This window comes from Mobula hypostoma, chromosome 11 (assembly GCF_963921235.1).
Source record: "Mobula hypostoma chromosome 11, sMobHyp1.1, whole genome shotgun sequence".
Classification (NCBI taxonomy): domain Eukaryota; kingdom Metazoa; phylum Chordata; class Chondrichthyes; order Myliobatiformes; family Myliobatidae; genus Mobula; species Mobula hypostoma.
In genome coordinates, this window is record NC_086107.1 from 10,107,544 (window position 1) to 10,123,780 (window position 16,237).

The following is a 16,237-nucleotide window of genomic DNA, read 5'->3' on the forward strand; positions in this document are numbered from 1 at the left end:
CTTAAGTGTTTTTTGAATAATATTTTTTACAAAGTCAAATTTACTCGTGTTCTCTAAGACCTATTTAAAAACTTAGATCTCTTGGATTTTTTTTATTCATTTGAGATCATAAAGATGTAGAGTAGGTCAGCGTTCTTCGTAATAGCTAGAGAGACAAGAAACTGCAACTGTTGGAATCTGGAGCAACCAGCAAAATGCTAGGGGGATCTCAGTGATCAGGCAGCATCCATGGAGGGAAATAGTTAAAAGTTCAAGGTCAAGAGCCTTCATCAGTCTAGGTGAAAGGTCTCAATATGAAATGTTTCCAAAGACTGAAAATCAAGAAAATTTGGGTGCTGGGAATCACGAGTAAAAAATAAAGTCAGAAAATACTGGAAATACTCAGAGGTATTGGCAGTATCTATGGAAAGAAAAACGGTTAACATTTTATGGCCTATCATTAGATTGTTCCAACATCATAATAATGAAAAAATCAGTACAGGAGCGTTTTGAATGAATTGTTGGTATGTGCATATTTTGTTGAAAATTCAAATTTTGGTCATTGCAGAATAAGAATGGACTGAGGAGAGGCTAGTAATCCAATCACAAACAAGAGGAAATCCAAGTAGCACACACACACAATGCTGAAGGAACTCAGCAGGCCAGGCAGCATCTATGGAAAAGAGTATAGACGACGATTTGGGCCAAGATGCTTCAGCAGGACTGGAGAAAGAAAGCCAAGGAGTAGATTTAAAAGGTGTGGGGGGGGGGGTGGAGAGAGAGAGAAACACAAAGTGATAGGTGAAACCTGAATGGGGAAGGATGAAAGAAAGAGCTGTGAAGTTGATTAGTGAAAGAGATATAGGCCGGGAGAAAGGGGAGTCAACGTAGATTGGGTGACATTTTGCCGAGCTCCATCCGCCAGAAAAAGCAGGATCTTCCAGTGCCACCCATTTTAATTCAACTTCCCGTTCCCATTCCGAAATGTCTATCCATGGCTTCTTCCTCTGTTGTGAGGAGGTCACGCTCAGGTTAAGGAACAACACCTTGTATTCTTTCTGGGTAGCCTCCAATCTGATGGCATGAGCGTCGATTTCCCGAACTTCCGGTAATGCACCCTTCCGTCCACCATTCCCTAGCCCCCTTTCCCTCTCTCACCTTATTACCTTGCTTACCCATCACCTCCTTCCGGTACTCCTCTCCCCTTTTCTTTCTTCCATCGCTTTCTGTGCTCTTCAGTCAGACCCCCCCTTCTCCAGTCCTGTATCTCTTTCACCAATTAACTTCCCAGCTCTTGACTTCATCCCTCCCCCTTCATGTTTCACCTAGCACCTTGTGTTTCCTTCTCCCCTCCTCCCACCTTTTAAATCTACTCCCAGTTTTCTTCCTCCAGTCCTGCCGAAGGGTCTTGGCCCAAAATATCAACTGTACTCTTTTCCATCGTTGCTGTCTGGCCTACTGAGTTCCTCCAGCATTTTGTGTGTGTTGCTGAGGAGGTGCTAGATGCATTTTTTATTTTAAATAAAGTTTTTAAAATTGCTACTTTTGAATGTGTAGAGTTGGTGTTATTCCTGTTATCGCCTATAGCAAGATCTGAAAGACTATAAAAGTAACAATTTAAAAATAGTTTTATATAAGCAAATAAGACTAGCATGTGATGTTTAACAGGGCAAATGACATTGCAAGTCAGACTTGCAGAATGGAATTGGTAATTAAGTCATCTTTATCATAATGAACTAATATCAGTGTAGTACAACTATTTGTTAAGAAATTGCACTTGCTGTACGATCTGTTAAATCTGCTTACTTTTTACCAGACTTAAGATAAATTTCCTTTTCATTTTGATCTCTTAGTGATACACAAAGCTAAAAAAAAACAAGGTTAAACTCAATTGGTTCCATGTTCTATTGTGGCTGTGGTAAATTTCAAAAATCAAACATGAAGTCAAATCCATTCATCAGTTTTTGATATAATAGAGAATGGATAGTATTGTTGTAGAGATACAGCAAGCAGGGGTTTAATAGAGTTGCATTTCTCTTAGCACTCCTACATGTATCAATGTATATTCTTGAAAACTATTATTTTGCATGAAAAAGTTTTTGAGAGGGTGAGGAAGGAATAAGTAAAAAATAACAAACCATAGAGCCTGTTTTCATACTGCATATAAAACCACTTCATTTACTATGGTACTTCAAATGTGTTTACTGTTTTGACCAAACTTCTAAACAATTTTAAGGAAAATTATCAAATATAGCTTCATGGATTTTTATTTAAATAGTTTTGCAATTGTTATTTTCGAACATGCTAAGATTGGTGTTATTCCTGGTATTGTCTGTATCAGAATCTGAAAGGCAATAAATGTGACAATTTAAAAATCATTTTATTTAAATAAATAAGAGTCTAGCTGTATTTTATTTTCTCTCAGAATAATTTTGGAAGTTTGGCCACAAACCATGTGTCAGAATTGGTGGAAATTGTTATTGTGTTGCCTGATGCTCTGTGTAATCTGATTACACTAATCTAGATTGAATTTTACAGGAAATTTTAACATAGATGGAACATTACAGCAAAGTACAGGTCCTTCGGCCAGTGTTGCTTAGATCAAAATGTCATGCAATTTCTCAGAGGCAGTAATTTTATTAATTTACTTTTAAATAAAGCTGAGGGCTATTTAGTGCTGTTAAATAGCATAAGTATATAGGAGTATCTGAATAAAACATCATTGTGTTTCTTGACTAGATCTATAAACGCATTGGTATTTCAAATTTCTCATTTTACTTCAAAAGTGAAGATTTTCTCTCCTTTCAATCTCACCCCACCACCCAAAATCAATTTCAATATTATGAGTTGGCATTCTAAATCTCAATACCAATCAAATTAATTTTGTTATAAATTAATATTTCAAGCATAAACAATTTGAATTCTGAAACTCTGTTTCAGAGTTGAAAATGGTTCTGCATCGAAATGGAAGCTGCTCTTTTTTTTTTGCTTTTTAACACTAAATTGTTTGTTTATAGATGGCCTTAAGCACAGGTAGAGAACCTCCTGCTATATGGAAGGTACAGAAAGCTTTGTTACAGAAATTTATGCCCGAAGTAAAGGATGGACGGAGACAGTTCTCTGCAACGAACAGCGTGAGTAAACCTTGTTAATGTATAGAAATGTATACAATGCTTGGATACCATAAGGCATAGGTGCACAATTAGGTTATTCAGCCCATTTAGTCTGCTCTACCATTCCATTGTGGCCGCTTTATTTTCCCTCTCAACCCCATTCTTTCTCCTTCTACCATGACCTTTGATGTCCTTACTTATTAAGAACCTATCACTTCTCTTGGACACCACAGTCATCTGTGACAATGAATTCCACAGATTCACCACCCGCTATACTAAAGGGATATCCTTCTATTCTGAGGTTGTGCCCTCTGGTCCTAGACTCCCCCATTATGGGAAATATCTTCTCCATGTCCACTCTATCTAAACCTTTCAACATTAGATGGGATTCAGAGACATTCCACCCCCCCCCCACCCCCACTACCATTCTTCTAAGCTCCAGTGAATACAGGTCCAGAGCCATCCAATGCTCCTCATATGTTGTACCTTACAGGTCTAAAGGAGATTGTTTTGGAATTGTGCACAAAACAATGCTGGTCTAGTGGTTAAGTTACTGGCAAGTTACCAGAATCCTCGATTGATGATCCAAGAGATAGTTCAAATCCCACCATGGCAGCTGAAAGTTTTTCAGTTCATGTAGGTAATTAAAAATAAATCTGTGCTTCAAAAAATGCTAGTGTCAGTTGCAGTAACATTGAAACTATCAGATGGTCATCAAAAGCCATCGAGTTCAATAAAGTCTTCGGAGGAAAGGGGTCTGCCATCCTTGTATGGAAAGTTTTTAAAAAAAATTATGTCCTACTTGGGCCATTGGATCAAATTTGCCAGCTTGTCTTGGATTCCATGGACTCAAACATTTTAGACCAAAGCTAGTTTGGTAATAGGAGGCAGAGGATGATTGGAAGCTTGTGACCTATGGTGTACCACAAAAGTTGGGACTAGGACCCTTGTTATTAGTTATGTACGTTTACCAGTTTGGATGTGAGTACTGGAAGTGTGATTTAATAAATTCATAGATGGTGTGAAAATTGCTGATATTTATTCTGAAGAGGGTAGTCTTAGGCATGATGTTGATGAGTTTGTTAGATGGACAACATATCGGCAGAGTGAATTTAGTTGTGACCAGTTGTATTGTAGCTTTTTGGGAGTACTAGTAAGGGAAAGACATGCATAATGATTAGGGCCCAAAGGAACAGAGTAACACACAAAGACTGCTGGAGGAACTCATCAGGTCAGGCAGCATCCATGGAAAGGAATAAAAGAGTTGTTGGGGGCTGGGACCCTTCATAAGGACTGGAAAGGAAGGGGTAAGAAACCAGAATAATGTGGGGTGGGTGGAGGGGAAAGTGATAGGTGAGTGAGGCTGAGGGAGCACGTGGTCGAAGATGTAGAGATCACAGAGGAGGAGCAAGGAGAGAGGGTCTCACTAAAGTCCTGTTGAAAAGGGCGGCAAGGTAGTGTAGTGGTTAGCACGACACTGTACAGTACCAGTGACCCGGGTTCAGTTCCCATCGCTGCCTGAAGAGGGTTTGTACTTTCTCCCTATGATCACGTGGGTTTCTTCCCACAGTCCAAAGGCGACCCGGTGGGTAGGTTAATTGGTCATTATAAATTCTCCCGTGAGCCGGCCAGGGCTAAAATCGGGATGCTGGGCGGTGCAGCTGGAAGGGCCTATTTCACGCTGTATCTCAATAAATAAAAAAGATTTAAACTTTTGTGAGGATAGGCATACCTCAAAGTGTCTTTGCAGTGGAGCAGCAAATCATAAACAAGAGATTCTGCAGATGCTGGAAATCCAGAGGGATGTTTGTGTGCAAGTTCTTCTAACATTGAAGATAATCACACCAATGGCTAAGGTGTTTAAGAAGGCTTACTTGATGCTTACCTTTATGAGCCAGGGTATTGAATATCAGAGCAGGGAAGTTACAGTCCTATATAAAACACAAGTTAGGCCACTGTATTTTGTTCTGGTTAATAAACAATAGGAAAAACATAGATCAAAGATTTGTGGAGTAAGAGGTCTGGAGGGGCCTGAGGGAATTTTGTTTCACCTTTCTGGTCATAAAAATCTGGAATGCATTGCCTCAGAGTTGGAGGCAGAGATTCTCACAACCTTTATAATGCTATTGAGATGAGTAATTGACTCACCAAGGCAAATACTGGAAAATGGGTCTATATGGAGTGAAACATGGTGAACATAGAGTTGGCGTGACAAAGGGACAATTTCTGCACAGTACGTCACTATAACCAGAAAACCATAAGATATAGGAGCAGAATTAGGCCATTTGGCCCATTGAATCTGTGCCACCATTTCATCATGGCTGATCCATTTTCCTCTCAGCTTCAATCTCCCCATATCCCTTCAAGCCCTGACCAATCAAGTATCTATCAACCTCTGCTTTATGTGTACTCAATGACTTGGCCTCCACAACTGCCTGTGGTAACAAATTCCACAGATTCAGCATTCTGGCAAGAGAAATTCCATCTCATCGCTGTTCTAAATCAATGGCTCGATGTCTCCCTATTCTGAAGCTGTGCCCTCTGGTCCAAGACTCCCCTCGCCATAAGAAACATCCTCTCCACATCCACCGTATTGAGGCCTTTCACCATTTGATGGATTTCAGTAAGATTCACCCCCAACCGTTCTTCTGAATCCTAGTGAAGACAGGCCTAGAACCCTCAATCAGATCTCATATGGTAACCCCTTAATTTCCAAATCATTTTCATGGACCTCTTTTGAATCTTCTACAATGTCAGCACATCCTTTCTTCGATAAGGAGCCCAAAACTGTTCACGATGCCTTATAAAGCCTCAATATTACATCCTTACTTTTATATTCTAGTCCTCTTGAAATGAATGCTAACATTACATTTGCCTTCCTCACCACCGACTCAACCTGCAAATTAGCCTTTAGGGAATCCTGCTTGAGCACTTACATCCCTTTGCACCTCGGATTTTTGAATTTTCTCTCCATTTAAGAAATAGTCTTATGTTTTTGTAACAATGTATAACTGTTATCATTAATGGTTTTTGTTTTCCTGTGACAAGGTGTCTGAGATGCTTATTAATTATAGATCTTTTAAATGTCTGGTATTTATCATGTTTGTAAAACATGAGCCAAAGTGGTTTTCAACAGAAGAAAATAAGTAAGTGTTCTTGTATTTTATATACAAGAAAGTGGAATGAAAACTTTGCAAAATATTTTGACAGATTCATGTACGTACTAAAGATTCTGGCAACCGTTACAATTTTTAAAATTTTTTTTAGTACCTTGGATACTTTGGGGATGCAAAAACCAAATACAAACGGGTGTATGTGAAATTCATCGAAAATGTAAACAAAAAGGATTATGTACGAGTTTGTTCCAAAAAGCCCAGAAATAAACCATTGCAAACTTTAAGGTATGGAAAATATTTTGATTTTGTCTCTTTTGCTGTTGGAAATATTGCTTTTCAGTCAGTTTTAGTTGTTCATATTTTTTTAAATTGGAATCATATGGAATTTCTTAATGACAAGTTGAATATTAACATTTACATTGCAAGAGGATGTATTCACTTTTGCTGAGGAAACTGTCAGCTGGAATTTTACAACATTGATGCAGGAAACCTTTTACAAACCTCGTTAATCTTTTCCTTCCTCTGTTTTGTTTGAACTTGTTTGTCATTTAAAAGCAGGTCAGTAAATTACTTTGCAGTTCAATATTCAAAATAACCCCAATATTTCTGTAGGATACAGTACTTTTACTTGGCACTACTTTTATTGTTGAAGACACAAAAATTTTAATAATTTTTCTGTAACTAAAATTGTAAATTGATTATGTCATGTGTTAGCCAAGATAACTGCAATCCAGAGCTTCACACAGGTGATGTTCTAAATGTGTACTTTCTGTGTGATTATTAGCACCATATATTTTTCTTAATTCTTCTGCTGGTCTCACTCCTCGATTAGTGATTTTCAGTTTTTATGAAGCTCCCAGCATAATGTGTTCTGATATGTACTACATTAGGTATATGTTTCTGTATGTTACGAATTCCTAGCTGGTCTACAAGTTTCCAAAGTTATCCAGCGATGTTCACATTGGGGTTATCACTTCTGGTGCACTGTGGCCACTCAGACCTCACTTTTGGATTCTGGATTATTTCAGACTGCAAGAATAACCTATTTGAATTCAGTTTAGCTAAGTTTGCATGTGTGATGACCCTGAATGATGGGCTCATGCCACCAGGGTCTTGTTTCCCTTTGATGATGGCTATTATCTTACCTCCTCCATTGACTCTTTTAAATCCAGGCTCAAATCTTACTTTTATTCACTAGCGTTTGAACCCTCCTGATGTGGTTGATTTTCGGCTTGTGCCTAGACCCTTGTGTTGTTTCTTTTGTGCATATAAGCTATGTCTGTGTTTCTCGTATTTGTAATTTTAGCTATTCTGCTCTGATCTGTACAGCACTTCGGTCAACGTGGGTTATTTTTAAATGTGCTATATAAATAAATTTGACTTGACTTCCAAATGATTGAAATGTAAACTTTTACTACTTACCATTGATTTTCCAATTAAGCTTGTTGAGATCTTTTCTTTTATTCAAGATTAATTTATAATTTATAATTGTATTGGCCTTCTTTCCAACAAAATTAAAACCTGTATCAATTTTTAGTTTCCCCTCTCCCTGTCCCTTTCCAACTCTCAGTCCACAATAGAGACCCTATCAGAATCAAGTTAATCATCTCTCGTGTCATGAAATTTGTTTTAGTGGCAGCAGTACTGTGCAAAAGTCTTAGGCACCCTAGCTATATATATCTATGCCTAAGACTTTTGCACAGTGAAGAACAAGAAAGCCCTTAACTCCGAGTAGAGTCATCGGGACGCCGTCACAACGGCGTTTTTTTTTTAGCAGGCTTTCTTATTTTTACGCAGCCAAGTTGCTAGCTAGACACTCAACCCAGCACGGATGGAAAGCGTGTAAGGGAGCCGGCTGGATTCGAACTTGGGAGACTTCACTCCGAAGTCTGGCGCTGATGCTACTACGCCACCAGCCGGCTACTTTTGCACAGTACTGTGATTAAATTAGAAAAAATGTTTACCTTGCACATTAAGTACAGTAGAAAATCTGTCCCATTATTTTCTAAGTGCTGTATGTCCAGTATAAACTTAAAATTTCAAAAAAGGTTAAAACTGATCACAGATCTTCCATTTCCCTTAAGTGGTTGATTTATTGTTTTGTCATTTATATCTTTAGAACTCAGTCAAAGATGGGTTCTAGTAATAAAACCTGCATCAGTAACTCAGCAGCACAGAAAAGTTCATCAGCAAAGTCCAAAGCCAGACCAGTGAAACAAGCAAAGGTAAAAGCTGAACCACCACCCAAAAAACGCAAGAAGTGGGTGAAAGAAGAGTATTCATCCCACTCAGACACTTCAGTTGAAACACAGAGTGAAGATGACGATGATGGTAAGATTCATTGCGATTTTGTTTATTTTTAATATGTTTTACAATGAATGTAGTCAGGCCTAAATGGTGCCAAGCTGGGAACTGAATCAAGATTCATTCTGAAATTTTCATTATGTTCCACTTGTATCACTAAAATAGTTAATTTGCTAAATCATTCCTCATGGTCATTTTTAAAATAACAGTTAAGGTATGGCAATGTGAAAATAAATATAGGTTTCCCCCGCTATCCGAAAGTAGAGCATTCCTATGAAACCTTTTGTAAGCCGAAATGGTGTAAAGCGAAGAAGCAATTACCATTAATTTATATGGGAAAAATTTTTGAGCGTTCCCAGACCCAAAAAATAACCTACCAAATCATACCAAATAACACATAAACCTAAAATAACACTAACCTATAGTAAAAGCAGGAATGATGTGATAAATACACAGCCTATATAAAGTAGAAATAACGTATGTACAGAGTAGTTTCACTTCCCAGAATCGGGAAGACAGCGAGCACACTGGAAGATTCACGCATTTTTCTATCATACAGTTCTTTGTAAGCACTCAAAACATCCTGCAAACCTGCCCTAAACCTACGTGCCCTTTCAAAGTTAAAGTCATACTTTTCTGCAATCATTGCAGCACTGTCAATCGTAGCAAAAAATTTCACGCAGTTCAAAGCTATGGCGGCTTGATGCTGAGTGTAGTTCCTGGGGAAGGAGCTTGGCAGTGCCACTCTCGCTGCTCGGGGTGCGCGCTGCCTCTATAACAGCTCGCTGCAAAACAAATGCTGAACGCTATTTTTGCTTTTCGCCTTTTTTCATAAAAGTGAAAATCCTCTTCAGATTTCTTTTGGTTAGCGAAAACAGGTACTAATGTAGGTCTTTCATAAAAGCAAAGTGGCGTGAAGCGAACTTTCATAAAGTGGAGGATACCTGTATTTTATAACGAACTAATATGTTGGACATGAAATTCTTATGCCTGTAATCTTCCATCATGTTGAAGTGTGCTATATAAGGTTGAAAAGAGAATGAGTGTGAAATCATGCAGTGATGATTGACGGGTTTACTATACACCTTCAAGACACATCTATAGAGTCTCTCAAAAGCAGAGGTGGAGGAGTATGCCTCATGATCAACTCTTCTTGGTGCACAAATATATCAGTGCTGTCCCAATTCTGCTCACTAGACCTGGAATATCTAGCAGTTAAGTGCCATCCTTTTTACCTACCATGGGAATTCTCTGGGGTCATTTTGGTAGCAGTATACATTCCACCTCAGGCCAATGTCAACCAGGTTTTAGATGATCTGAGCAATGGGATCAACATACATGAAACAGCACACTCTAGTGCCTTCACCATCGTTTTGGGAGATTTTAACTAGGCCAGTCTGAAAAAAATCACTAAGCTATTAGCATCAACAGATCACTTGTAATACCAGAGGAAACAACACACTGGACCATTGCTACACCACCATCAAGAATGCCTACCGTGCTATTCCACGCCCTCACTTCGGGAAGTCTGATCACCTGGCTGTACTTCTACTCCCTGAGTATAGGCGGAGACTGAAGACTGCAGCACCAGTAGTGAGGACCAAGAAGATGTGGACAAGGGAAACAGAGGAGTGCCTACAGGACGGCTTTGAATTGGTGAACTGGACTGTATTCAGGGATTTGTATTCAAACCTGGATGAGTATGCTGCAGTTGTTACCGACTTCATTAAAACGTGTGTGGATAAGTGTGTGCCTACAAAGACTTACTGTACATTCCCAAACCAAAAGCCGTGGATGAACCAGGAGGTACGTTGTCTGCTGAAGACTAGATCTGTGGCATTCAAGTCTGGCAATGCAGGCCTGTACCAGAAAACCAGCTATGATTTGCGGAGGGCAATTTCAAGGGCAACGAGACAATTTTGATCGAAGTTGGAGGTGACATCAGATGCACGACAACTCTGGCAGTGTTTGCAGGACATTACTTCCTAGAAAGCGAAACCCAATAGCATGAATGGCAGCAAAGCTTCACTACCAGATGAGCTCAACGCCTTCTATGCCCGCTTTGAAAGGGAGAACACAACTACAGCTGTGAAGATCCCTGCTGCCCTGATGACCCTGTGATCTCGTCTCAAAGGCCGATGTTAGGCTGTCTTTAAAGAGAGTGATCTCTCGCAAGGCGGAAAGTCCCGATGGAGTACCTGGTAAGGCTCTGTGCCAACCAATTAGCAGGAGTATTCAAGGACATCTTCAGCCTCTCTCTGCTACGGGTGGAAGTTCCCACTTGCTTCAAAAAGGCAACAATTATACCAGTGCCTAAGAAGAATTATGTGAGCTGCCTTAATGACTATCATGCGTTTGCACTCACATCAACAGTGATGAAATGCTTTGAGAGGTTGGCTATAACTCGACTGAACTTCTGCCGCAGCAAGGGCCTGGACAAATTGCAATTTGTCTGTTGCCGCAATAGGTCATCGGCAGATGCAATCTCAATGGCTCTCCACACAGCCACCTGGACAACACAGACACCTATATCAGGATGATGCTGTTAATCGACTATAGCTCAGTATTTAATACCGTCATTCCCACAATCCTGATTGAGAAGTTGCAGAACCTGGGCCTCCGTACCTCCCTCTGCAATTGGATCCTCGACTTCCTATCCGGAAGACCACAATATGTACAGATTGGTGATAACATATCCTCCTCGCTGACGATCACCACTGGCGCACCTCAAGGGTGTGTGCTTAGCCCACTACTCTACTCTCTGTATACACATGACTGTGTGACTAGGCATAGCTCAAATACCATTTGTAAATTTGCTGATGATACAACCATTGTTGGTAGAATCTCGGATGGTGACGAGAGGGCGTACAAGAGTGAGATATGTCAGCTGGTGGAGTGATGCTGCAGCAACAACCTGGCACTCAACGTCAGTAAGATGAAAGAGCTGATTGTGGACTTCAAGAAGGAACACATACCAATCCTCATAGAGGGATCAGAAGTGGAGAGAGTGAGCAGTTTCAAGTTTCTGGGTGTCAAGATCTCAGAGGATCTAACCTGGTCCCAACATATCAATGTAGTTATAAAGAAAGCAAGACAGCGGCTATACTTTACTAGTAGTTTGAGATTTGGCATGTCAACAAATACACTCAAAAACATCTATAGATGTACTGTGGAGAGCATTCTGACAGGCTACATCACTGTCTGGTATGGCGGGGGGATGCTCTACTGCACAGGACCGAAAGAAGCTACAGAGGGTTGTAAATCTAGTCAGCTCCATCTTGGGTACTAGCCTACAAAGTACCTAGGACGTCTTCAGGGAGCAGTCTCTCAGAAAGGCAGCGTCCATTATTTAATCTATTCAATATATGTATACCGTAATTTATTTATTTATTTTTCTCTTCTATATTATGTATTGCATTGAACTGCTGCTGCTAAGTTAACAAATTTCACATCACATGCCAGTGATAATAAACCTGATTCTGATTCTTCAGATCATCAATTTGTTCACCTGTGTACGCAAACAAATTTGGAATAGAGCTAATCCAGTATGCATTAAATGAAACTGTATTGTTATTTGCAGTTTTCACACAACTTCTGAAATAAGGAGAATATCTGTAACTGTTCCCAACCCCTCCTTATCAAGCTAAGATCCTTACCTTGCATTGCTAGTTGGTTCCATGTGCTGTTGAGCATGGGAGAACCACGTTCTTTATAAATATATGCCGTTAGCTTTCATCTGGCTAGTATTACATCTAAATAATTCGGAATGTGATTAAATCCCAGGTCCCAGAAATAAATGAACAATTTTCAACACCATAAAACCCAGTTCCCCAGGCTATTAGATTTGGAGAACAGCAAGAGCTTTTCAAATTATAGGGGTACTTTGAGGTAAACTCATTTTTAGCATCTGAAAATCCAACCTTCCAAAACAAAATAATCTTAGTTGATTGATATTTGTGCAATACTTGTTGAAATATGCTTTTAAAACTTATCTGATATTTTTGGAGCATATTTCTCTATGATGAAATTGGAAACTGAGTGTAGAAAATGTAAGGTTAAAAACCTTGTGGTGAACAGTATTGTCTTAACCATTGAAATGAAAGTTTAATGCTTCACTTCAATTGAAAAATAGTTTGGCAAGACATCCTGGTGACTGCTTTGAAAAGAAAGGTGCCAAGTGATAATGGGAATGTTCTCAAGCTAAGTACCCATTGTTTTATAGAGAGAAGAAATCATAGAGAAGCAGAGGTGGGTTGGGGAAATAAATCAAAATAATAAACAAGTTTTTAACTAACATCTCCAACTGCCTTCTTCCTCAGACAATGGGTTTCCTTCGAAGGTGAATACACATGGAAAACCAGTCAAAAATATTCAGCAAAAATCAGGTTTGTGAAATTAAATATATTTATGTTCTCAATCTATTGTGCTGTTGCCATGAGCATTTTATAATTTCTCACTGTAAAATTTACAAATTCAGTTGAGTGAAGAAACTTAAGACCATAAGATATAGGAGCAGAAGAAGGACCTTCGGACCATCGAATCTGCTCCATGATTCAATCGTGCTAATCCAATTCTTCCAGTCATCCCCACTCTTGCCTTCTCCCCATACCGCTTGATGCCCTGGCTAATCAAGAACCTACCTATCTCTGCCTTAAATATGCCCAATGACTTGACCTCCACAGCCACTTGTGGGAACAAATTCCACAGATTTACCACCCTCTGACTAAAGTAATTTCTTCGCATCTTTGTTCTAAATGGACGTCTTTCAATCCGGAAGTCGTGCCCTCTCCTAAACTCCCCTACCATGGGAACTGTCTTGGCCATATCTAATCTGTTCAGGCCTTTTAACATTAGGAAAGTTTCTATGAGATCCCCCCTCATTCTCCTGAACTCCAGGGTATACAGCCCAAGAGCTGCCAAACATTCCTCATACAGTAACCATTTCATTCCTGGAATCATTCTCGTGAATCTTCTCTGAACCCTCTCCACTGTCAGTATATCCTTTCTAAAATAAGGAGCCCAAAACTGCACACAGTACTCCCAAGTGTGGTCTCACGAGTGCCTTATGGAGCCTCAACATCACATCCCTGCTTATATTCTGTACCTCTAGAACTGAATGCCAACATTCCATTCACCTTCTTCACCACCGACTCAACCTGGAGGTTAACCTTTAGGGTATCCTGCACAAGGACTCCCAACTCCCTTTGCATCTCTGCATTTGTTAGCATACTAATGTAACAGTGGCCAGACGTAGTAACATCTGGTTATTTTTTTCCTTAATTTCAGCAAAGATCAGCAATTCAGTGTCTGATCTTGTGATCTTGAGGACTGGTTGTGTGCTTCTTCGCTTTTAAGAGAGTGAGGGAGCATTCCATATGCTTTTAAAATTCAAGGAGGAACCAACTTAACTAGGCGAAAAGTTACTCATCCCTCCACAAACTAATGCAAGGACCTTTGCTAGATTACTTTGCAGCTGATAATATTTTCTTATAATTTTAGTTCCTACTTGTAAATTTTGTCAAATATTCCAACATATAATGTTGGACGTTATAGTTGTTCGTTCTACAGGTTTTGTTTACTTGCAGCAGTTAGACTGGGTCGGAAGGCTGTGGATTCAAAAATTACTGTAGAAACTTAAGTCAATATTTAGGTTGACTCTGCAATGCAGTGTTGAAAAAGACTGGCCATCTGCAATATTGTCCTTTAGACAAGAACTTGGCATGGACCTTGTCTGCTCTTTTGGGTGCGCATAAAAGCCCTACAGAGCAAAATTATGCTGTGTGCTGTTGTATCTAATGTTTTTGCTTTCATTAGCAGTAACTTTAAAGGATATCTGGTCATGGTCTATTTTCTGTTTGTGGAACCTTGACTACTGCTTTTTCCTACATTAAAAGTTACTATATTTCGAACAGGTTTTTCGTTTCCAAAAATTAGTTATATAACTCTTTGGGGAGGACTGAGGTATAACATATGATATTCGTTTGGTATCCAACTTTGCACGTTTTAAGTACCAAACTCCTTTGCTGCTTTGCCATGAGCTTGTAGGTAATTTTTAAATTTGACTTTGGAAGGAAACCAATAGGGAAAAGTGTAAGGTGATATCTGACAGGGTAATGTCTTCTGAGTCACAAGGCTGAGTAGTACCTGTAAGGTATGCCATGTTATATTGCAGAAACATGCTAAAGAAGGCTGGTATTTGTTGACTAGTGTGTTTAGCTATGGTGCTTTCTGGCACTTGGAGGGAAAAGAATGCTTGTTGCTCAAAAATGAGCAGGTTTCTCGAGCTTCTGTGTTTTGTTTTCAGACCACTGTCAATGAAATATGTTAATTAGCCATCATCATTTTTATGGATCTAGTCATGAAAAAATAGCTGACATTTCCTACACTTAAGTTGCTTAGGCACAAATATATTAAAAACTTATGAAATAGGAGCAGGAGTAGACCATCTGGCTGTGAGCCTGCTGTGTCATGGCTGATTTAGCCATGGACTCGGCTCCCCCTTACCCCTTAATTCCTCTGTTATGCAATAATCTACCTAACTGTGTCTTATATATATATTTAATGAAGTTGTCTCTACTGTTTCTATGGGCAGAGAATTTCAGAGATTCACTACTCGCTGGAAAATGCATTTTCTTCTCATCTTCATGCTAAATATATTCTCCTGAATCCTGAGGCTATGTCCCTAGTTCTAATCTCACTTACCAGTGAAAACAACTTCCCTGCTTCTATCTTATCTAGTCCTTTAATGTGTTTTTTAATCTTTCTATAAGATCCTCTCTTGTTTCTCTAAATTCAGTATTGGGAAGACAATAAACTATTACACAATTTTCTTTTTGTCCTGACATGCATTACTCCAGGACGTCGTCCACAATAGACCACGCTGGGTTATCTTGGGTTATTTGTGGAGGGGTGGAGTTTCAAATTGCTGAAGAGATGGTTGGTTCCAATAATTACCTGATTTCCTCTCATTTTAGAGTTCTAAGGTCAGCTTGTAGTGAAGCAGTTCCCCATAACTGGCTAAGAAGTCCGCTTAACATTGCACTATGAATGCTGCCAGGAAACTTAATTATTTCCGTAAAGAATATAAATTGTCACCTAATTCTAAGTAATTATATTGATAGAAATTTATGAAATTAGGACACTGCAGATTGGGTAGACTGCCAAAATCATTTTCCCAGTGTATAAATTTAGTATGCTTAAGGGCATAGATGAGAGGAGGAATAAGGGAATGGATGGATATCAAAGTTCCAAGTATATTTATTATCAAAGTACATAAATATCACCACATACAACCCTGAGAGTCATTTTCTTGCAGGTATACTCAGTAAGTTCAAAAATCATAATAAAATCAGTGTAATGAAAGACCACACCCAGCAGGACTGACAAGCAACTGAAAGATGACAAACGTCAAATAGACAAGAAAATAGAAAAAAAAATTAACAATAAATATTGTGAATATGAGATGAATCCTTGAAAGTCAAACCAAAGACTGTGAGAGCATTCCAGTGATGGGGCAAGTGAAGTTGAATGAAGTTATCCCCACTGGTTCAAGAACCTGATGGTTAAGGAGTAATAACTGTTCCTGAACTTGGTGGTGAGAGTTCTGAGGCTCCTATACCTTCTTCCTGATGGCAATAGCGAGAAAAGAGCATAGTAATACACACAAATTGCTGGAGGAACTCAGCAGGTCAGATAGCCTCTGTGGAAAAGAGTAAACAGTTGACA

General features: G+C 39.2%; 1 protein-coding gene across 4 annotated transcripts in view; it reads left to right on the forward strand.

Moving 5' to 3' along the window:
- Nucleotides 1–16,237, forward strand: part of qser1 (glutamine and serine rich 1) — a 153,676-nt gene that overhangs the window by 114,339 nt on the left and 23,100 nt on the right. For all 4 annotated transcript variants that reach the window (XM_063061660.1, XM_063061661.1, XM_063061662.1 and 1 more), the window contains exons 6-9: nucleotides 2,997–3,113; nucleotides 6,360–6,493; nucleotides 8,328–8,539; nucleotides 12,832–12,897. In XM_063061660.1, the coding sequence (XP_062917730.1) occupies nucleotides 2,997–3,113; nucleotides 6,360–6,493; nucleotides 8,328–8,539; nucleotides 12,832–12,897 (529 nt within the window). The remainder of the gene's footprint in view (nucleotides 1–2,996; nucleotides 3,114–6,359; nucleotides 6,494–8,327; nucleotides 8,540–12,831; nucleotides 12,898–16,237) is intronic.